The following is a 23,925-nucleotide window of genomic DNA, read 5'->3' as shown; positions in this document are numbered from 1 at the left end:
TCACTTTAAACCGCAAGAGGGGAGATTTAGGTGAGATATTAGGAAGAAAATCTTGAGTGCAGGGGTGGTGAGGCCCAGGTTGCCCAGAGAAGCTGTGACTGCCCTGTCCCTGGCAGTGTTGAAGGCCAGGCTGGATGGGGCTTGGAGCAACCTGGTCTAGTGCAAGGTGTTGCTGCTCGTGGCAGGGGGTTTGGATTGGGATGGTCTTTAAGGTGCTTTCCAATGCAAACCAGTCTGGGTTTCTCCGTCTTAAAAATTCACTTATTTGAAATTACTCCATTGATTTCTGTTGCAGAAGGATTGGTCTTTGTTACTGCTATACTGTTGTATAATACTAAGAAGTTTCCATCTGAAGCAGATGCCTCTGGTGTTTGTTGAACTGAGACAAGTGGGAACATAACAGATAGAGGCTTCCAGTGGGGGGAAGGTTGCTGGATATGCTGTGTGGACATAGAATCATAATGTTGTGTATGAACTTTGAACATATGTTTGAACTTCTTTTCTTTAGAATCATATTTATAGGGATTTTTATTACTAAAATATTAAAAGAACAGCTGTATATTAAAGAACAGGGGTATATTAAAAGAACAGCTTAAAAGGTCTGGTCTTATCACATAATCAGCAATACCACAGTTAAAAGTCTTAAACTTTTCAGTCAGCTTGACATGGTTGTTCTGTTGGCCCAGTCCTGCCTGTAGGAGGTGTTTGTGCAAGTGGATGCGAGATGGAGAGGTGTCTGATTTTTATTTTCTAATTAAAATTCTATGTTCTTTCGATTTGAAGCAAGTGGTGTTCTGTTTGCTGTTGCTTGGACAATCTCGTATTTGTTACTGCATTTGTAGAGTCTTTCGTTTGTACTTCTCAATCTTAAGCATGTGTTTAAAAATTCTGTTGCCTAGGCCAGTGATACACCCTGCTCTTGACATGGAATATTATTTGTTAAGGTATATCAAAAATACGAGGCCTAAGGAATTTACAGCATTATAATTCAATGACATATTTTATATAATACTTTATTTTTAAGAATGCCAAAGATAAAGAAAGTCTCCTTTCCCAAATGGAAGAGGATATGAAAGATACAATGCAAAAGCTCCAGAAAAGCATAGGAGAAAAAGAGCAGTGTATTAAAAGTCTTCAGGATCTACTGACATCAGAAAGATTGAGCTTGTCTGTATTACAACATACCCTTTCTCTCCGGGACTCGGAAATAACAGAATTAAAAAATGAAGTAGCTGCATCCAAAATTAAAGAACAGCAACATATTGAAGAACTGAAAATCCGTTATGAAAAGGACGTTTGCAGACAGATGGAGAACCTGAGGGCTGAGCTGGAGAAGTGCCACAGAAGAGAGATTGCAGAAGCCAAACAAGTATATGAAAAAGAAATTCTTTTAAAACATAAGAATGAACTTGAACAGTTAAAAAAAGAGCTCTCTGCTCTGAATTCTGAAGAGTACATTCAGAATTTGAATGGCATAATAATTGACTTAAATAATGGTCTTAGTGAATCTGAAATTAAAAAAGAAAGTTTGAGAAGGGAACTTGAAAACCAACAGGAAGACTTCCAGAGAGAAAAATCTGAACTTGAGTCTAAATACAAGGCTTTAATTGATGGGCTTAAGTCTCAACTCTCTGATGCAGAAGAGCAGGTCAAGGAAGCCCAGCGATATAAACAAGAGAAGCAGTCCTTGAGTGAAGAGTTTTGGAAACTGAATTCTTATATTCAAGAATTAAAAGAGAAGCAACTTAATGAAAGAAGTACAGATGTGAGGCAAAAGCATGATGAAGAGATTGTTCCCAATGAGAAGCTAATGAAATTGAAGGAAAACCAGGTTTCACCAGAGGTGTCACAGTTGCAGAGAGCAGAGCTTGATGATGTATGGAATAAACCACACCAGCTGAAAGGTGAAGATGAGCTAATTCAAGAACTGGATTTACAGCATGGCTTGGGAGTAGATTCCTCAAGGGATCAATTAGAAGAAACAAAGAATTTGAAGACCAGAGAGAATAATGAAGTTAGTGAAGGAGAGAACTTGCCTGAGGAACACTTGTCAGAACTCGAGCTTTTCAGTGGTGATGAAGGCCTATTGGCTAAATACCTCATCTCCACAGAGAAACCAGAAGAGTCCTATGTGTCCAGTGCTTCTGAAGGTTATGCCATTGAAGAAGGCAGATGCAGTAGGTATGGGTTAGACAGCTGTGTGCTTCTAGAACCCAGCAGAGATTTTATAACTCCTCCATTAAACTTTGGCCTTGATGAGGAAACCTGTCGGAGCAGTTTGGCTCAAGAGACTTTTGAAGAGACTGAGGTGGGAGCAGAGGCCTTTGTTTCGTTTTTGTCAGATAGCTCCCTGCAGCAAAACAAAATAAGTGACCATGATGACATAAAAGACAATGAGACAACTTGTTTGCTAGAGAGATGTGTGAAGCTCACTGAGCAGCTCCATGAGAAGGAATCAGCCCTGAAGAAATCTTATCAGGCAACCCAAGAAGCTGTTGGAAAATGGGAAAAAGTAACGGCTGAGCTGTCTGTTTTACGTGTGGAATTGGATGAGCAATGCGAAGCACGGATCCGTTGTGAAAAAGAACTTCTTCAAAAGATAGAGAAGGAAAAAGAACTTGAAAACAAAATAACGTTTTTAGTAAAGCAGCAAAGTGAGGGTAGGGGTGAGCCTTTAACACAAGTGTCCAATTCCTCTGCCTGGCAAGGAATGGTAAAAGACCTCCAGGAGGAAAAAGAAATGTTGATGGTGCAGCTGCGAACTCAGGAGCAATTAGTGAAAGAAGTTCAAGAGCAGAAAACAGCTTCTGATTCTGTTACAAGTGAAGTGCAGTCTCTTTTTGGACGTCAGTTGGCTGCTTTGCAAACTCAAAGGGATCAAATGCAAAACCAACTTGAAGCTCAGAAGGCTAAAAACCAGACGGTAGCAGAGCTGCTTGGTCAGAAAACTGTATCTGAAGAAAAATTGCTAAAAGAACAGGAGTTGCTCAAAGCTGAAATCAATAATAAAGAGCAAAATTTAGCACTGTTATTGAAGGAAAAAACAGCCTTGGGAGAAAGATTATCTGATGTGGAGGGGGATCTAGTAAAAGCAAAAAAAGCACTATCAGAGAATGCTACCATCATTGAGGATCTTGAGAAGAACATACATGAACTTAATGCTGAAGTGAAAAACCTGAAAGAAATACAGGAGTGTGAAAGACTGGGATATGAAGACAGATTAAACTTCAGCGACCTAGAAATTTGTAAACTTAATGCTGAAATCAAGGCAAAAAGTACTGAATACAGTGAGGAAAAAAGCCAGTTGACTGAAGAAATTGCCCAGTTGAAGAAAGTCTGTTTGGAGCTTGAGACTCGCTTGCAGGAGTCCTTTCAGTCTGCACAAGCTGAGATGGTGAAACGTTACCAAGAGGAAATTGATAAACTGGAGGCTCAACACCTTGCTGAATTAACTAAAGTGAGTTTGATAGACACAGAAGAGGTAGGAAACCCTGATAATGGCAGGAGTCTTTTGGCAGGGTTTTCTGAATGCTTAAGGTAGTAATTGCAATTTTGAACGTCTGTTTTCAGGTAGAAGAATTAAATGCTGAAATAAGGGACAAAGTGGAAAAAGAGCAGAAGTTGGAAGAAGAAAGAAAGGAACAGATTGCTTTTATAAAAAAGGTAAATGCTGTAATTGGGTCTGTTTCAGAAAAATCAAGTTTTGTATTGTTTGTCATTTAAGAACTACAAAACTTTAGAGAAGCAAAAATTTATTAGTGTGGGGTTTTTTTGTTTTGTTTTTATTTTTTTTCCCATGGTGTCATTGATTTGGGATCAGGAGGGGGCTTGAATTCTGGCTCAGTGATTTATGAGGGGGCTCACCAGTAATATTTTGAAGCTCTTTTTTTTTTTTTTCAGGTACATGAACGAGAGCATGATCGTGAAATCTCAGAACTGATTACTAAACATGAGGAGGAAATGGAGAAGGTCCGTGCTGAACTAAAAAAAGAACAGGAGCACCTGTTGGATGAACTTCGGAAGCAAATGGCAGCCACACACAGAGCAGAGATTGAGCAAGCTCAGCTCCAGTCACAGGTAAAAGAAGCTGTAATTGCTGTTTTGGTTACCTGGCTGTTCCAAAAAAAAAAAAAAAAATGTTTCCTGATTTTTCTGCCTACTCTGTATGTCTTTTTTATGTAGTGTGGCAACTGAAAAATTAGGAGTATTCCTTTGGTGGGTGGTAGTAGGTATTTTTTACAGTAATTCTTCAGGATCCTCACTGTCATTACATATTAACATGTAGTTCTGAAGACAGCTGAATGCCTAAATTGATGGGTTTAAGAAGAAAATCCACTTTTTCATTTTTGTTTAACAAGAATTAAAATTTTTTTTTTTTACTATATTAAGCCCCTCCCACTTGTTTTCCACTAATGTCATCATGAAATGTAAGCCTGACATTTTCCTCTAAATATTTACTTGTTTTTGGACACTTCCACTAAATGCAAAGTGGAAATGAAGTGTTATGTTTAACTACAAGATGTTGCTGAACTTCTCAGTTTATTTAAGAGGCAAAAAGTTTCTTTGGTCTCTTTTAGCAGCCAGTTTCAGCAGTTGGATATTCCTTGCTTTGTGTTTTTAATGAGGCATGGTGAATTTCATTTCTACTTTTCCAGTATCACTTGAGACTTTTCCTTTTGAACAAAATATGACCAATAGCAAATATAAGGAATTTAAGGGACAGTGGAAAGTTGGGGTGAGCTTGTGTGCTGCTTTGACATTGTGAGCAAGTGGACAGATTGAAGTTATTTGGTAGGAGATGAAATTAACAGGTAAGGACCACCTTTTTCTCTGCACTTAGTGTTATGCAAATCTCACTGTAACAAAAGTCAGCTTAATTTCAGGTTTCTGCCACTGCCATGAAGGAACACTTTTCAAGGAGAGAGGCAAAACTTAGGTCTGATTAACAGTTAAGACCAATTGAAACTGAAACTGGCCATGAAAAAAGTGAGCACATTTCATTAGAGGAGAGGGGAAAAATCCTTTTTTTTCTTTACAGACTCTGCACAGCCTGGAACTGGAAACTTTACGCCTAAGCCTGAACAATATGCACACCTCCCAGCTTGAGCTTACACAATCAAACCTGAGAAAAGAAAAGGAAACTGCCCTTGTGGAGCTACGGGAGATGCTCAATGACAAACGTGCTCAAGAGGTGGCAATTCTGCAGAGCCGCCATCAGCTGGAGTCAGAGAAGATAAAAGAGCAGTGTCTGAAGGAAAAAGAAGACCTGAAGTCAAAATATCAGCAAGAATTAGGTATTTGCCAGACTTCCTCCAGAACTTCCTCTCTTGGTGTAGAATTAGTCTTTTGAGTGACAGCTGGTGTTGCAGTGTCTGGCATGTGCATGTCCTGTAGGACAAAATGAAGTCATACAGACCCAAGTATAGGGGTGTTTTCCTGCTGCTTCTGCAAAATAACACTACTCAGCTGATTGCTTTCAGGAGGCATGAGGAAACATTCGAGAGCTCTCAAAGAATTTCAAGTACAAAGAGTTGAGCCCTGATGTTTCCTAAAGGGTTTTATTGCCCTAATTTAGCATTGACTTCTTTTGTATTTCTGACTAGATGTGGAAATGCTTCCTGGCTTGCCCTCTCAGTGCTTTCAAAAGGAGGATAGAGGAGTTGGAAGGGAACCAAAGGGTCACTGAGAACCTGCAACTGGGTGTCCTGTGTGATGTGCTTGATATAAGATTGTATTTTGACATCAACAAGAGGAAAATTATGCATGGCAGTACTGCAGACTGGCTGATGGTGCTCTTGGCATTGTTTGGTATATTTGCCTCTTCCTCAATCAGGAGACCATTTCTAACCTGTATGGCAGAGCTTGGGGCATTTCTGTAGAAATGTGAGGCCTGCATCAATTCACTGGAAAAATTCAGGAACCATTCCTTTAGTTTTACTGTACTGAGAGGAAAAGATTACTTTAGGGCTATGTCTTTTTCACCTGAGAGTAGGAAGCAATTTGTTACCAGCAGTAATATAATGAACTGATGGCATAGTGGGATTTGGGAGCAGGAGGAGGTCTGGATGCAGTTTACATGGGTTTTGGCAAGGTAACTTACTATGAACATAACAACCATAGTGCTTGAACATAGGGGCTGAGGAAGAGAATCTGGAATCAGATGATGCAGGAGACCTGTTGGGGAGTTGTAAATAGTGTTACCTCGGGGACTAGAGGAAAGGTTTTTCAAGGGAGGCAATGATTGGGCATGACCCAAATAACTTGAGTGCTAGGGACACTGCTTTGTAACTCAGATGATATTTCTTCCTCTACTGGACAATTAGCTGGGTAGCTGGCACCATCGTAGTCTCCAAGTTCTCATTTCCTATGGAAAGACTTGAAATAAGATTGTAAGCTCAGGCAATGTCCTTTGAAGCTGTGAGAAGGGGACTGATGGGCCTTTACAGGACTCTTGCAGGTAAAGAAAGGTGAGGAATAAGAATTTGGAATGCATCTGGGGAGGAAGAAGCCATTGGTGTCAGTTGTAATTAAGCAGACAGTAGCATCTGTCTTGCAAGCTCTTTCCTAATAATTTCTAGAAGGAGGTTTTGGAGAATTTCCTACTTGCTGCTGCCTGCTGTTTTTTCACTGTGTCTCAGAGAGAGAGATGATTCAAACAATTAATAGTGAAGTACAGTGAAATACTGGCATCTGATATTACATTGATAGGCAAAGAAAAGTGAATGACAGGGATGTAGCATAACAGGAGATTTGGATAGAAGCCAGTACCTTGCTCTGCTGTGTGCTCACCTATTCAAGCCATAATTTCATACTGAAAATGGTAGTCTTGTCCATGTTTCTACTTAAAATGTAATAACATTTTATGTAATTTTATTAATAAGTAGTATTTTATTTCACAGTTGATCAGAAAAACAAAATAGAATTGGAAATGGAAGAGAGACATATCCAGGCATTAGAGGTACAAATTCTGTTCTTCTTATAAGAAAAAGTAAAACTTCCTTCAGTAAACTATAGCTGCTGGAAGTCCTTTGTCTACTATGCATTTATTTTAGAGGACAAATAGATGGAGGGGGAAAGAAAAAAAAGTACTAGATTTACTAATGTTTGCTTAAATAGTGTGTGTCTTGCTCTCTTAGAGTCTTAAAAGGGACTGGGAATTGGAGTCTGAGATGCGTTTAGAAAGCACACGTGAAGAGCTGTGTGAAAAACATCGGGCTGAGATGGTGGAACTGCAGAAAACTCTGGAAATGGAATTAGAAAAACTCAGAACAGAATTGGAACTTCTTTCTTCTGAGAATGAACAGTCTAAAAGTAAGTGCCATGGTCTGGAAGTAGTTGTCAGTGTTGAACAATGGCAAAGCTAACTAAGTGTTTTTAGAACCTGTTTAAAAAGCAAATGCAAGCCATATCCATGTGCTCTCATGTAAAAATTGGGTCCATGGCACGAGACTGTCTAGAAAACAGGCTGTAAATTTAAAAAAATATTTAAAGCCTAGTTAGCTCTGTTGCATTTTGACTGTATGGAATACGAGCTGGACTCTGTTTTCTTTGAGATATTAAAAGGATAAAAGGTGTTGTTTTGCTGCCAGATGAAAACTCGCCTGGGCCATCACTGAATGAATCAATATTCCAATTATTATCAATAGAATGAAGAGAAACTTCGAACACAAAAATTGAGTTTGGATTGTGAATATTTAAAGCTTAATGAAGCAGTAACTTTTTGGAGTACTGCAGAGCACACTTGGCATTAGCTTTCCTAGTCCTTCCCATTCACTTCTTCTATCTACTGCATGCTGCTGAATGTGGTCATCCAGTTTGGTGTTTGTAGCCCATGAAGCAATGCCCACAGATTTCCTCTTTCAAGGATTGTGTGTTTCTTCTTCATGTATGCAGAGGGCAGATCTCATCCCCCCAGCACTGTAGCAGTGTGTGTGGGATGCAGAGAACTAGAAAGCACTGTGTGGAAATAGTGGACTTTCAAGTACTTGATAGTAAAAGTGATTTTTTTATTTTTTTTTTCATGATTTCCTGTAAGCTAGTGTTCTAGTCTGGAGACATGCATTTCTATTTTGATTGCATAAAATTGCGCAGATTATTCAGAAACGAGGATGATGGTATAATGGAAATAATTTTTAATTTTAGTAAAAAGCATAGAATTGGAGAAGCAACACCACTTAGCCACTACAAAATTACAAGAACAGCTGCAGACGGAACATAACCAACTCCTGGAGGATATGAAGAAGAAAAGCCAAGAAAAAGAACAGAATCTTCAGAAGGAGGTAAAAAAGATTAGTGTTTTGAATGAGGTATTAACATGAATATAATGTAACAAAACCTATACTGTATGTTTCTCATTTGCATGACTTTTTTGTTATGTAGAGGTTTTATTGAAGAACTGAAGTACGTAAACACTCTGGTATTTTAGGCAGAAGTTTAATATCTACTGAATGCAATTGCCTTTGTAACATTTAGTGCTGTTTCTTCCTCTGTATTTATATGCTTAATTTTCTGGTGTCAGTCTTTTACTTTTATCCAGGTAATATTTAATTCTTGCTAGTGATGGTAAATAGGGCATCAGAAATAAATTCTTCTCCCGTAGAGGAGTGGGTGGAACAGTTAAGTGCTACTCAGTATCCCTGGGTCAGAAGCTGAAGTGTTTCCACCTATTTCCCACAGAACTCTGTTACACTGAAAATAAGCATTTAGAACAAAATTTTTTTTTTAATGTTGTGGGGTTTGTTTTTGTTTTTTTTTCTAATTGTGTGTTCTGCAGCTGGAGAAGCTTCAGGTTATGCATGAAGAACTCAAGACTCAGTCACAAGAGGAAATCAGGCAGCTTTGGTCTCAGCTTGATAGTACCCGAGCAAATCGGCAGGAGCTAAGTGGTATGTTCAGAGCTGATTCATGTTACTTTTTTGCCTCTTCCTGTAGAAGAACACATTATTGACACATAATACTTTTAACTATGTCCTGGAAACACACAGGTAGGCCAGAGGCATCTGGGTGGGTGGCACCCTAGTGATCTGGTGCTGAAGTGAGAGGTGATGCAGTGTCAGATGAGTAGCTGGTTCTACGTTGTCAAAAACTGTGGTATGACTGTGAGGAAAAGCTCATTCCTTTTGTCCTTCCCCTTTCTACTCTGTTCCTGTGTGCTACAAAAATCCTCTGGAAAAAAAAAATTCATTGCTATGTTAAATTATGTATAATGCAGTTAAATGGAGAAAATGCTGGTCAATGCAGTACTTTGCTTCTGTTTGTACTCACTTTGGAAGTGGGTATGAATTCCGCAGAGAATTGTTTACTGAAGGTGGATCACCACATTTTATGACTTCAAATAGTTTATTGTGACTGATATATTTTCTTTGATCTCCACATTATCTCCAAATAAGTCATCTTTAACAGAAGAATGCAGAGAACTGTGTAATTAGCTTGTATCTGGAGTTACAAATACCTTGTTTTTTCCCCTGCCACTACTAAAGTGAGATAAATAAAATGCTTTTTTATTCACTCTCGAAATGAAAATTCAACATCTTCTAAATGACTTTTCATTTTAAAATATGGAGAAAGCCTGAGCTAAAAATATATCTAAAAAATCATTCAGGTAATACTTCTGAAATCAGAATGGATGAATGGTTTTGTAGAAGCCTAAAAATAATCTCATTGTCCATAATGATGCTTCTGTTTAATAAACAAATCCCCTAAATCTAAAAGCAAAAAATGAAAGGAAAACATTGTGCACAGCATTTAAATGTGAGCAGCTTTGGGATTTTTCTTGTTGGGTTTGAGTGTTTCTTTTTGGGATATTTTGGGTATTTTTTTGTTTTAAAATTACTCTTAGGTGTATTTGCATTGCAAAAAAGCTTTAAAGCTTGATAGAAATTAAGGACTGGCTGAAATCTGACACTGTATGCTTTATATGACTTCATACACCTAAATCTTGAATCAGGTATCTTAAAACAGTCATTATTATGATGTAGTGACAGGAGAGGATACTTCTTCTGTTGAAATGAAGAACATGTCTCAGATATGTGTGCACTAATAGATGTGTAATGCATAGAAGAAGAAAATTTTGAAAAATGAAAAAGCTGGAGATCATGCTGCTAACCTTGACTGTATGTGTTAGGATTGTGTTGAGCCAGTGACATTAATTGGCATTCTTTTCTTCTGCTGGGGTTATTGAAGTCTATCAGATTTGCCTTTTTTTTTAACAATAATATCAATGTTAATAGCTTTTCAAGTATAAGGGGGTTTTGTGAAAGTGGTTTTTAGTGGTGTTTTTCTGTCAGGAATTGAATAAATAAAGTCAGAGTTTACTCTGACTTTTTCAGATGTCTGTTTTGATATTAAAGAATTATAGCAGGTAGCAGTGTACAGTATTGACTAGAATTCTTTTATTTCCTGTCTGTAAGCCTAACCTTTCAAATGTCTTTCCATGTTTCTAATAACTCATGTTCCTATTCTTTGGAACCTTTTTGTTTCTTCTTGCTTGAGATGGTGAGACCAGAATGCAAGGCCATGATCCAGGTGAGGATATCTCCTTTGGTGTGCAAGATCTTACAGGTGTTTAGTTTTACTCTGCTTTTCTTCACTTGAGTGACCATTTGACAACGCATTTCAGTTCATTTGAGCTCTCATGGTGGTGGAATCAAACAGTAGCAGCTGGACATTGGCATCACTGCTCTGGTGTTAAGAGTGAAATGCCAGTTCAGAGCTGTTGAACACTTTCCTGGGTTAATTTTGTTCCCACAGACTGTTGGTGAGGCAAAAACCTGCCTGTGCCAGATTGGAGTTCCCTTCCATATCCCATTGGTTTTTTTACTATTCCCTGCTTGTCATTTGATTCCACTGCTCCCCCTGCTTGGCAACTGCTCCCATTGGAAGCAGGCTGGAGCCATCTACTTACTTCTCTTACTCTTTCTGTTTGTGTGTTCATTGTGAGACTCTCGAGGGTGTGTTTTCTGATTCACTACATAAAAACACTCTGTGGCAACCAGCTGTATTGCTTCCTGGGTGGCATCCTCTGTTTTCGTAAATGTTTCTGAAGTTTTTTTCTTGTGTGACATAAGGAGGTGCTTTTCTCCAAGATATTTCTTCTTGAAATGCAGTTGTATTTTCAGTTGATTGTTTGGGATTCAACTAACTTAAGTCTTTTAATTTCCTATATGTTGCTGCTTCTTTAAAACAGAACGTGGAGAAGAAAACTCTGGTCTATGAATATTCTGCAATGCTGGCCATTACCCTCTTCTCTGGAAGGAGGATAGCTTGCTAAACCAGTCTTGATTGCTGTTTTCTACTGCATTCTTTTCTCTTTTTTTGTAATTTGTTGGATGTTTGTTTGGGCTTTTTTTTGTTTTTAGTTCCATTAATTTAGCCTCTGCTTGAGCCTAGTAATGGGATAGACAAACCATCACTCAAGTAATCCAGAATTGATTTTGTGGCTTGTTGTCTGCATAGTTTGTGCTCAAGTTAGTTTTGTTTATTGGTTAGTTTTACCTAGAGCAAATTAAGTGTATTTGACTAAATTTATTGCTTCTAAATTTATTAGATAAATTTATAAGTTAAAATATATATTAATTAGATAAATTGTTTCTAAAACAAACAGCTGTGAAAATTAAGCAATATAGCAGGACTCTGCATATCACTAGGCCAAACCTGAGGCACATGGAAATGCAGAGGGCTAACAGTCTCCTGGTGGTTTTGATTCTTTCAATGAGGATGTTTTTTCTGATTGCAGTATAAATGGAGAACATGGTTTTACTGTCTGCTGAGGAAGGAATGTTTCACCTTTTGGAAGTTTGTTTTCTGATGTAGTTTGCAGGATAACATTTTACTGCTTTCTTAACAGCTAAAATATGACTGATCTCTACAGAAAAGCTTAGCCTAAACATACACACTTCTGAGTGCTTGTGCTGGTTTTGCTTCCATTCCAGAGCTGAAAGAGCAGCTCCTGGCCCGTGCCTCACAGGTGGAGGAAATAGAGCGTTTAAAACAGGAGTTTGAACAGCAGCGACAGCAAAGAAATAGTGAGCATGAAACTGAATTGGAGCAACTGAGACTTTATTTTGAAAAGAAGCTAAAAGTTGCTGAGGAAAACTACAGAGAAGAATTGACTTTACTGCATCAGAGACTGCAAGACCTGAAGGAATATTCAGTGTCAGAGTTGGAAGTGAGCCAGGATCAGGCTGGCAACATCAGGTGATCCATTCTTTTTCTTTTCATCTCATGCTGGGAAGAATGCTGCCATTGTTTTTTTTTTTTAAATACATTTTCATTTAAAATAAATTTTTACATAATACTTTTTAATAAAGTATGCTAACATCTAAATATATTGGGTTTGGGCTATCAGTAGTTAGAAACACACTGATGGAATTCATGAGTGCACAGGCCTGAGCAAGTTGTTACAGTTGTTCTGTGCCTACTTTTAGTACTACATTGTAAGCCAGAAAGTTGACTTAACTTTATGATTGTAACATTTGTCACAAATCAACTTTGAAATGCCCTTTTCTGTCCCAGTTCTGCCCTGGTTGTGGAAGACACTTCTGAGAAAGAGAGAAGGGATACACTTGTTCAACTAAATCAACAGTTGGAACAACATCAGGTGATTTATTTATTCATTATACATATATATATAAGTTCTACTGTTCATTACATGACCTATATAAAAACTGATGTCTGATTCCTAGCTCTGAGCAAAGAGTTAGTTAATTTGAGACAGTTATGGCTTATTTATTTTTGACAACTGTACTGTGAATTAGCAACTTGAGTTCTCAGCCTAGCAGAACAGATGAAACATGGTGTTCTGTAATTTTTTGCCTTCTGGATTGTCTTGTACATAGTAAAGAGCTTATCAAAGCTCTTCTACATGAGTACAGAATTCATAATGTTTCTCTTCTCTATAGCTTCTGTTGTAATTGTACCCTTTATTGCTGTTATCTTCAGGTAGAGATGCTAATTTGGTTTCTCTTCTATTTATCCACCTACTTTCATGTACCTTGTTGTAATTTAAGGTCTTCTTATTTCAACTTGAAGCTGAATAAATTTCAGAAAGGAAATTTCCTTTTTTTTCCTTCAGATTTTTATTTTTTAAATTAATTACAAAAAGTGGGTTTTTTTACTTAGGGAATGACAGGCAGACAAGGCATTCAAGATGGCATGAACTCAATTTTATTAGTAAATCACATAAAAACCCATGAGTTATACATGCAAAATGTATACATTATGCCTTTTTCCTTGCAGTTATTTGTCACCCTAGCTGAGTATGAAACTGCATTCATAGAGTGTGTGGAGGAGAGTCTCTTCTGTGCTGAGAGTCAACATTTTCTCTATCCAGATATTCAGAGGCCTGTGGGTCATCCCCCTCTGTTATGCTTTTAAACATCTTCTGAAAGTCAGATCTGCCTTGAAGCTTGGTCCCAGAGTGTATATACTTATTTTACTTGAAAGGTTCTAACATACAGAGTTTTTGGAGGTGATTTTGTTCTTACTCACCCTTTTTCCCTATTCAAAGTACACGAAGACAACACTTAGGGCTGTGGTTTAGTGATGTATTAGTTTTACAATGGGATTTGATCTTAAAGGTTTTTTCCAACCTAAATGATTCTGTGGTTCTACTTTGAGGGGCTCTACTGCTGTAGTAGCAGATGGAGTGTCAGGAGCTGGGTGAAACCAGAGGTACACGTGTCAAACAGTTGCCTTACAGAGTAATTCATGTAGTGCTCTCATTGAAAGATTCTCTGCAGTTTCTTCAAAGCTGAAGATCTCTTTCTCACCTATTTTTTACGTAGGAAGAACTTGCCTGTTTGCAGGTAGAACTTAAAGAGCAACACAGGCATGAATTAGATTCCTTAAGATCTTCCCTTGCACTGCAATATAAGGAAGACCTATTGAAAATGAAGATGGAGCTGTCAGACAAATATATGGCAGAAATTGAGGAAATGAAAAGAAAGCATTGTTTAGAACTTGAGCAGCTCCGTGCCCGACTTTCAGAGGAACATATCAAAGGTAAGATGAGCTGACAGACTTGGAAGTAAAATGGTAATCTGTTTGCATGGTTTATAGTTTTCTTTAAATATTTAAAGGCTTGTCCGAACATATTATCGATTTGTTGGCTTATTTTAAACTATATCAAACACTTAAATGTTAGTCCCTGATGCTGAGCACTTCACTTTTTGACTTTTATGGGCTTGCAAAGATGTGGTAACATGAAGTTGACTATTCTGTAGTAAAACTCACTACAACAGTGGAGTAGTTGCTAAAAGGAGTTGATTGGATTTCCATTCTTGTAACTTAGAAAGACACCCTTAATTCCTGCATTAATATTTACCTACAACCATTTCATGCAAATACAGGAGATATTCAACATATCTGACAAAAACTCCAACATTTTTATGTTCCATGCCTTTTTTGTCTGTTTTTACTTGATGTTGCTCTGTTTATGTAATGTTAATACCACTTTCTTCCTGTGTTTGCCAACTAGTTGGCATACATATTGGGATGAAACTTTTACACAAAGAGGAAAGTAATTTTAGGGAGCAGAATTGTCTTTTTTGTAGGATTCAGTTAAAATTATGGCTAAATTTAATGAGCCTTCTAATGAGGTAACAGGTTTATGTAATTTCTTAAGACTTGCTGTTTTTCTTGGAAGTGTAATTATAAAAATATACTGCCTTGTACAGGTTCCATATGAAATACATATATTGAGGTGCAAGTAAGGGACTGTGGCCATTCTTGTTTCTGCACCCCCTTTCTAGAAGCCCAGTGTGATACACAAACATTTGAGCTCTAAAAATGTTGATTAAAATGATCAGTGTAACTTAATTTGCAGTTATATTTCTTCATTTATTTAATTTTAATACTAGACAGTAGTCAGAATTGCTTAAATTAGAATATTTAAAGATTTGTCCCATGTGCTTTTTTGTGAAATGCCTTATGTCAATATTATGTGCAACAGGAGATAAAATTTGCATAAATCTGCCACTAACTTGTCCAGAAAGAAAGTCTGCCCCTGTGACTGCTGCTGATGGGTGGGAGGTTCTGCCACAGGTTTCATGCTCCTTTCCCATTATTCTCTGTGTTAGTTGATACTGATGGATTTCAAAGGTGGTGATAAATGGGAAAATAATACAAAATCATCATGTTAATTCTTGTTGGTTGTGGTTAGAATAGCTACTGATAAATTGCACAGCTGACAATATTCGGCTTTATTTATGTGCTTTTATACGCCCTGTTAAAGGAAAGTAAAAATTGGGAATATTTTTTATAATATAAACATATAAGAAGATAATAAAATTTGGAAAGAATAGGAAAATAAATTCCAAAATGTTGTTTTGGGGTATTTTTTTGCTTTATTTTCAGAAATCACCAGACTGCGTCTGCAGAGCGCTCAAGATGCAGCACGTCAGGTTGAAACAGAGGTGGCTGCACGAGTGTCTGTGCTGGAGGAAGAGCACAGAGCTAAGCTTGCTCTTCTCCACTCTGAGAATCAGCATATCCCAGAGCTTTCAGCAGAAATAAAACATTTAAAGGAAGAGATTAGTAAACAAAAAGATATTTCTGTGCAGAATGAAAAGCATCTGAAAGAGGAAATGGAGAAGGTAATTCATATTGCAGTACTGGTTTTTTGTATAGATTTGGGCAAACTCAGATCTGTTGGGAATGCCCAGGGAGATAGAAGCATTTATCTTATTATGCTTAGCTTAGGGATAGTGACTTCAGCATTGGGTGGACTTGCATGGATATTCAGAAGTATTGCAATATGAGTCAGAAGTTCAGAGCACTTTAGTGTTAAATGCTGAGTTTCTCTGCAGATGAACTGTAAGCAGCTCATATTCATCACTGCATATGCTTCAAATGAAAGGTTTTCATCCTGAACATCTCCTTGCAGCACATGGTAGTGTCTTGCTGCAAAAGCAGCATGACACTTCTGTAGTGTCCAAGGTGATGGAAAAAAGCCCTTCTGCTTAAGGAGTCCCCTCTAAGAAATTTCTGGGTTTGATAGTACTGTTTTTTGAAGCAAATAGCCAGAAATACTTTCTTGGACCACTTCTGAGGGAATAAGAAAGGCTTGAACAGCAGATTTCTGCTTGTAATGTTATTTACTATAGCTCTTCCACCTTCACTGCCAAAGTCTTAGACTTGAAAGAATCAAATCTGGCAACTTCCCTCTTACCTGTTAAACCAACTGACCCATCTGAGGGTAAACTGGGGTTGGATGTTAATTCATTGTTTAAATTGCTTCTGATGTTTGAATGCTTATGAGACTTAACTGGATGAAGCTCATTTCTTTTTTAAGAGACTGTAGGTATATGTAGCATTTTTCAGGAACCAACACTGTCTGACTAGTGTTTTATTTTCTTTTAAGAGATTCCTCCTGATTCCTTAGTTGACTATTTATTTGTTTACTTGTTGACTCTAAAAATACACTACAGGTAGTTTTTTTACTTTTGTCATTGAGAAATCACTTGGTGCCTTGGCTTCTGTTTTTGTTTTTTTATGTTATGTTTGAGGTCACGGTCTTGGAAACTACACTGCATATAAATACCACTGGGATATATAAGGAGAGGAGAGGTTTCAAAGAGACCATCCCCAGTGGTTTCAAATCATGCCCAATAAAAATACCTAGGGTGCCATTATTATTATAAATTGTATTCCTGAAATGAAGAAAACTGCCCCCAAGAGAAAGCAGCATAGTCTGCCATATTAATTCCAAAATTTCACCTTATTTTTTCCTTCTCTTTTTTACCCCAATTAATTCTTAATGGTGAGTTTAACTGAAGTACCTATAAACTGATATTTCAGCCTCATTTTTATTTGAAGTGACTGCAGTGCAAGAGCTGAATCTCTTCCAAGGCTTTAAATGTGTAAAAGTGTTCACACATTTCATTTTGGTTTTGGCATTTTATGAATTTTTTTAATAACTGTATTCACAGATAAAATACAAGGTAGCTGAAGATCACAAAAATAAATTAAGGGAAGCCAGAGAAGAAGTTCAGAAAATAGAGACAATGTACAAAGAAAAAGAAAAGAAATGGAAATGTGAAAGTGAGGAGCAGAGAATCCAAGCAGAAGAGAAGTTGTCATTGCTGCGTATTGAACTGCAAAATAGAGCTGAGTCTGAGAAGCAGAATTTGCAAAAGGAGTTTGAACTTCGTGAAGCTGAAATGAATCAGCTTCAAGATCATCAAGCTGCCAAAATACTTGAATTGGAGAAGTTGGTAAAGGAGCAGCAAAACAACTTGCAGCAACTAGAGGACAGCCTTGCAAGTGCACAGGCTGTGCAGAAATCTCAGGAGCAATTTGACAGTGACCTGCAGGAAGCCAAAGCACTCATGGCAAAAGAAATGGAAAAGGTCACACTTGATCTGCAGGAAGAATGTGCCCTGAAACTTATAGAAGCACAAAACAAGTAAGTCCTGAAGTTAAGTTGTAATGATACAGGTTTGTCACATGATGGCACCAGCTAACTTGTATATATAAAGCTTGCTCTTCCAAAAGAACAGTAATCCTGTCCATTATGGTTTGCTGTAGAATTTTGCTTTGTGGAAATGTGCTTAATCAAATCTAACAAATCAAACCAAGTCACATTCTGCCTGTTAGAGCTAAGAATAGAACACGCAGCTGAAAATTGTATATGAGATTTGGAGGAGGGGAAGTCTTACCAGACTTATTAGTGGAAAAATTCTTTGAATTTTTGGAAGTGTTTTCAAACCATTCAAATGAATTTATTGAGATTTTCCTGTTGGATGAAGCTGGTGTTGTCCACTGAATGCTGAGTGATGGGCTACTGAAGGTATTCTTCAGTTCTCCTACTCCTATTGAGTTCCTGCTCTGTTCCTGCCCTTTCCTACCCCCATTGTTTTTAGTATATTAAAGGAAATATTCAGACAGCTACATGTTTGTATTGGCTTGCCTTGCTTCAAGTGTATCCCTTCTTTGCTCCCCAAACATATGCTTATAGAACAACATTGGGGAAATAATTACAGTAAGAAAACACTGAAAGAAGGAACTTAGCCTTTAAATAACCGAACACTTTTTAATGGTTGGTGTCTGTATCCAAAAATACTATAGTTAATAACAGTAAATTGCAGCATGTCAGATACTATATCTTTTGCATCAAGCTTTAAGCAGACCTCACAGATGTGAGATGAGTTTCAAGGAGCTCCCAGATATCCCACATACACTTCCACAGTAGTTTTCTGTCTCAGTCTTAACCATATGTTTTTAGAGATCTTTCTTTTGACAATTAGTTTCCTTGCAGACAGCACACATACTGTGTTCTAGATGCTCTCACATGGCAGTGCTTTCTCAGAGAACCAGTGTTTGTCTGTTACTTTATATTAGTAAGTAATTTAATAAGGGTTCTAGTCTTCCTTACAATAAGCAGTTATTACCAAGTAGCATTGCCTAAACCTTCAATTATGTGGCTATGAAGCTGAAAAGTAAAGTAAAATTTGTGGAGGCTAAGCAAGGCCTACTTGTTTGTTGGTTTTTTAAATTATTTAAACTTTTAATAAAACTCAGTGTCTTTTTGACAAAGTTCTCTCACCTTTCCTGGAAATAACAGGTTTATGGAGGAACACAAAGCTATGACTCAGAAATTCACAGCTGAGCAAGAGGTTCTTCTCCAAGACCTGAAAAAGAAGCATGTTGATGAACTGGAACTCCAAAGTCAGCAGTTACAAGAGAAGCATAAGCAGCAAATTTTGTCTCTTACAGCCGAGTTGCAGACAAAGCACCAAGCTGAAATTGAGACTCTTAAATCTACACTGGAAAGCAAACAGCAGATTCAGCTTGAAGCCTGTGTTGCTGAACTACAGACAAAGCATCAGACAAAAATTGATGAGCTGGAGGCTAAACACTTATCAAATCTGGATTCCTTGGAGTCATCCTACCTATCTGAAATACAGAATATAAGGGATGAACACAGACAGGCTCTTGAGAAGCTACAACTGCAGCATGCAGAAGAGCTCCATGAAAAGGATAAAATAGATCAAGCCCGCTTGGTTCAGGAGATAGAATTGTTAAAATCAAAGCATGCTGAAGAACTTCAGCTTTGCCAAAATAATTTGAAAATTGAGCTAGCTACTGCTCATATGGAAAAACTTAAAGCCATGGCTGTTGAAGCAGAGGAAGCTCATAAGGTGCGTCAGAAAGAAAACTTCATGGTTCATTATGTGGGATCACCTTTTCACTTGTTCTTGGGGTGTATTTCTACCACCTTTTTAGTGCCAGTGTTAACACTTGTTTGTGGACATATTGTGAGCTGAAATAGGAAACTGAAGCTGGGAATTAAGTCCAGCTGTTGCCTCCCTTCCAAATGCTGAGATTGATGAGCTTTCTCAGTCTGCAGAAAAGGTACAAATGAAGCAAATATTTTTAACATTGAGATTGGAGGGTTTCCATTTTGTGGTTCAGCACTTCTCTGCCTGATAGTTACCCTGTAATTCTACAGAAGTTATTAGAACCAAGTAGATGTAACTCTATAGGTTAAACTACATATTTAGAAATCAAGAAATTCTCCCTAGTAGCACAGTCTTGAGCGGAAGAATAGAAGAAAGCTACCTCTAAAGGTCACAGGTAGGATTTTGGGAGCAGGTGAGTAGACCTGGTCTTAGGACCTTCAGCAGAAGTCCATAGCTTTTCTTCTTAATAGGGCAGAGGTGTGAGCTTTCTCAGAGTTCAGATGGGTAAAAAATTATCCCAAAACTTTTCCAAGTCCATATGGTAAGACCTAGCTCAGCTCTAGAACTTCAGAGCCTTCCAGAGGGAGATGTACTGGTTTTCAGACTTATCTGTTACTAAGCCCATGTCCCAGATGTGTCATTGCTGTGCCTGCAAAGGCTAAAGATGAAGGTCTTCTGTGGGAGAAGGGTGGGTATTTTTCCCTTGTCTTATATTTACTAACTTTAATTGTTCTTAAGCATAAAGAACTGTAGAAAGAAAAGTTAAAGGTTGTGCTGATGGAGAGTCCTGTCGTTCACAAAACCCAGGAAAAAACCCTCAGTCATATAGAGAGTGTTTTTGTCCACTTGTGCTTATCATTCATGAGACAATATTGTTCATGTTTACTTAAAAAATTTGATACAGCAGGACATGTGCTTTACAAACGGGTTACAGTAATATTTGTACTTTTTTTTCCCTTCCCTTTTTAAAATAATGCTTATGCAGGATGATTTGAACACAGCTCTCCAGAATCAAAGGAGATTGCTGGAGGAAGAAAAACGTCTGGCCCTGGATACATTACGTGAGGAAGTATTGCACATGGAGGAAAAGCATAAGAAAGCACTCCAAGAACTTCAGGATCTTCATGAGGCAGAAATTAAGAAACATAAGGAAGAATACTCCAAGGAGCTGGAAGAAGAGCTGGGGAAGCTAAAAGCTCAGCATGAACATGAGCAGGAGGTCAGAATATTGCTAATAACTAAACCCGAAATAATCTATATTTTAACATATTGTAAATTCAGTTTTATTAACCTTAGAAGTAAGACTGTATAGATACACAGCTTTTTGGATTATTTTCGATAGTGCCAGTAGATAAGAAGAGACAAAGCTAACATTTTTAAGCCTTGCTTTATGTCAAAGGACTTGAGAATTTATGTATGTGTATAAGCCTAAATTTTGTACATTTAAATACATGTTTGCAGTGTTTTTTTCATTGGGGGATGGAGTGGTGAGGAATAAGTGGGCTTCATTCTTTCAAGTTCCTGCTGTATTTAATTTAAAATTTTAAAGCTGACATTTTGATAAAAAACTAATAGGTAACAAATTAGGTCATTAACATCTTGTGGAAAGAAACTGTTCAAGCTTTTATGAGTAAATACCCTTTACTAAAGTTGGTTTCTTCTTTTAGAAAAATTATAGTAGGTAATCCTCTTAATTCTTAGTGAGGTTTGGAAGTCTTCCCTCATTGCCCTCAAAGCTTTACCATTTCTTCTTGTTGGGAATGTTTATGTGTAAGCTTGATGATGTTTACTTTCGTAGTGAAGGCTGAAACTATTATCATCTATAGTGAGGTCTCCTTAAACATTGAAATGGGAAACGATATTTTATTTTTTCAGTCTTTCTTACAATCTGACTGCTGTTGCTGCAAGCAGCCACAGCTGATAGACTGTCTACTTTTCTATGTTATATATTACATTTGTATATTAGGAAAAGTCACAAACAAAATGAGATTTCCTCAACTAGAACCAAACAATATATGTTATGTTAAACTCAATCTTTTCTCTGTTATTTTTGATGGACTTCTGTTTTATCTCATTTCATTAGATATGGGAACATAATATTTCATCTCATTTGAACAAGAGAAATTGCATCTTGAAGTAGGCTCTCTCTGTGTTTCTCTCCCTCTATTTCTTCCTTATTTCTTTGAATTTCTCCCAGATAAATGTATGGAAGCAGGAAGGGCATATTAATTAGTCTGACCTGATGGCTGTATGAATACAGGAGATGCCTTGTTTCTTCTTGCCTGTTTTTATGGACTTGCATTTTTCTGTAGTCAGCATGGTGATAGATAGCAGTGCTATATGACCTTCAGGGCTGGAGAGAGCTAATATGAAAAGTCAGAATTTGACTGAGATTGAATCTTTTGTTCTGGTTTTATATTTTCCTTAACTATAACACTATGGCTAAAATATTTTATATTACTTGTCTGCAGCTGTATGTTTCTGCATCAGCCTCTGAAGTAGAAAATGTGCGGAAAGCTCTTCTGGCTCAATTTGAGGATGTAAAATTGAAGCAGCAGCTTCAGTTCCAGGAGGAGATTGAGCTGCTGAAGTGTCAGTCAGAGGTACTGCTTGAACAGCAGATTGCACAACTGAAGGTAGAGTCTGATTAAAATGAATTTCACAGCACTCACTGGTAGTTTGAAAAGTACTTTTTCTAAACAACAGTCCTTGTGTACATTTATGTTTGGTTTGTGATATGAAAGTTGTTTTTCTTGGTGTCTGCAGAGACTATGCCCTTGGCATGACATCATCTCTTGTCTACTGCACTTGTATGTATATAGCAAAAACTATTCAGTGAAGCTTTTGCTGCAGGTGTGGTGACAGTGAGCACTTTGTGCATAGATTTTTTTGTAGCTGTTTATAATTTCTGCTTTCTTGGGCTCATCATTTGAATTCCAACCTCCCATCTGGGTGAGCATCTTCAAGATGAAAATCATCTTTGGCGTTGTGTGATGTATGATAGTTGCCTATTATCTTCTGAGCCTTGTGCATAATGTATTTGGTTAGGTGACAAGCACATGGCAAACTAATAAATGAATGGAGAAGACAAAGTCTTTGTTAAACAAGTAAGGGAAGCTCACGAACACCCTGAGAGCAACACTTGCATTCATCTCTGTGCTGTCACTATAATGAGCATGGGTTGAGCTCAGTTTGTTAAGTATAAATATTTCAGACTGGGTGAAGTATTACCTTTTTACTTTCTTCTCCTTGGGACAATTCAATAGATTCTTACTGTTCTTGTCAGTCGGACTTCTCTGAACAGTTGCAAAAACTGAGAACGTGTTGAAAATGTCTCTGGTTTTTAACTTCTGTGGAGTCCTGGTCATTCCTTGACCTCTCTCTCCCTGGTGATATGGAGAATCATTTGAAACAGGACATATCAGTATATCCTGAAAAGCCATTGGAAGTGTATTTGGCATTGCTGTCCTTAGCTGAACAGTCCACTGAAACTGGCCTGGCTGTGCAGATACCTCAGAACTGATTCCAGCTTTTCTCTCTCTTGTGCTGCCCAGGCACTTGAGTTACTGAGGGGCATTTGAGACACCAGAAACCTCTTTTCTTTGAAATTTTGCCTGGGGTAATTTACTGCTAGTACAGCTTTGTTTTGTTTCATGGTTTGTTTTTTTGGTTTTTCTAATTTATTTTTTAGCTCATTAACTTAATAGCTCGTGTTCTGTCCCAGAAGAGACTGACTGGATCTCTTAGCAACATCAGCCTGAGCTATGTCATGGTCTGGTGCAGGTTTTTACTTTGAGCCTTCCCTGCCTGCTTTCCTCAGTCAATCCAAATCCTGGGACTGTCTTTATGCCAGCCAGCTTCTTTCTTCACCCATGGCCTCCCCTAGCAGATTTTAGGTATTCAGAATTCCTTCCTATAGTCTAATGCACTCTCTTTAGTGGGTGCACTGAGATCTTCAGAGACAGTTCAGGAGTTTAATGTACTGGTGAAGGGAATTCTTCATTCTCCTTTGTCTCTGTTCTTTATCTTGCCAACTGCCAAGCATTCTGCTGATTGAGTGGATCCAGGTTACTACCTGTGTTCTGTTCTGTATTCTTGTTTCATTTCCTGGGGCAAAACCTTTTTCTTGACTTTTCTGGACCAATAATAATAAAAAAAGGCAGTTACCACTTTGGAGTGTATTGGTGTTCATAGGTCAGATTGCACAAGATTTTTTTCTAATGTGATCAAGAAGACTTATTTCCCAGTTTGGATGTTGCAGATTATGATCAGGATTCCTTTTAGCATCTTTGGGGAGGGATGCCAACATCTTGTTTTATTTCCCTCATTTGCTGATGCAGGAGTGGAGGCTATCTAATAATCCCTTTCTTTAGAGTGCTTCAGAGCACTTGGATGTGAGGTCCAGTTTAATAGCTTCTAGATCATGTAGCTATGTAAATCTACCTTGTAGCTTCTCAGTATGTTCTAGTAAATCACTTCTCCTCTGTGGAACTCAGTAGTACAGTGCATGTTTCACTACTTGCAGTCAAGTGAAAGTGGCTCCTGCCCATTAGCCTCAACTTCTCTGTCTGGCTTCTGTTCCTTATCACTGTCTCAGCAGTCTGAAATGACCCAGCTCTCAGTGAGCACATTCAGATAGTTTGTTTGCCTACTTAACCATATTTAAATCACAGTTTTGGCATAATTTTTTTGATTTGGGATATTAAATGGGGAAGTTGCTGCTGGTTAATCTGAGAGGTCAGGT

The 23,925-nt window shown here is 37.8% G+C and overlaps 1 protein-coding gene across 15 annotated transcripts in view; it reads left to right on the top strand.

The window, feature by feature from the left end:
• The window catches only part of PCNT (pericentrin), an 87,077-nt gene that overhangs the window by 13,510 nt on the left and 49,642 nt on the right, over window positions 1-23,925 (top strand). For 8 of the 15 annotated variants that reach the window (XM_071746936.1, XM_071746943.1, XM_071746938.1 and 5 more), the window contains exons 6-22: window positions 1,025-3,481; window positions 3,571-3,663; window positions 3,901-4,077; window positions 5,039-5,294; window positions 6,900-6,958; window positions 7,137-7,311; window positions 8,143-8,279; window positions 8,774-8,885; window positions 10,492-10,524; window positions 11,931-12,195; window positions 12,514-12,598; window positions 13,785-14,001; window positions 15,355-15,593; window positions 16,929-17,404; window positions 18,563-19,139; window positions 20,167-20,400; window positions 21,653-21,817. In XM_071746936.1, the coding sequence (XP_071603037.1) occupies window positions 1,025-3,481; window positions 3,571-3,663; window positions 3,901-4,077; window positions 5,039-5,294; window positions 6,900-6,958; window positions 7,137-7,311; window positions 8,143-8,279; window positions 8,774-8,885; window positions 10,492-10,524; window positions 11,931-12,195; window positions 12,514-12,598; window positions 13,785-14,001; window positions 15,355-15,593; window positions 16,929-17,404; window positions 18,563-19,139; window positions 20,167-20,400; window positions 21,653-21,817 (5,757 nt within the window). The remainder of the gene's footprint in view (window positions 1-1,024; window positions 3,482-3,570; window positions 3,664-3,900; window positions 4,078-5,038; window positions 5,295-6,899; window positions 6,959-7,136; window positions 7,312-8,142; window positions 8,280-8,773; window positions 8,886-10,491; window positions 10,525-11,930; window positions 12,196-12,513; window positions 12,599-13,784; window positions 14,002-15,354; window positions 15,594-16,928; window positions 17,405-18,562; window positions 19,140-20,166; window positions 20,401-21,652; window positions 21,818-23,925) is intronic. The other 7 variants (XM_071746937.1, XM_071746934.1, XM_071746944.1 and 4 more) reach the window with 5 other exon arrangements.

The sequence above is a fragment of the Heliangelus exortis genome, chromosome 6 (assembly GCF_036169615.1).
Source record: "Heliangelus exortis chromosome 6, bHelExo1.hap1, whole genome shotgun sequence".
NCBI classification, from domain to species: domain Eukaryota; kingdom Metazoa; phylum Chordata; class Aves; order Apodiformes; family Trochilidae; genus Heliangelus; species Heliangelus exortis.
Note: the sequence above shows the minus strand (reverse complement) of the source record. Positions and strands in the feature narration are given on the sequence as shown.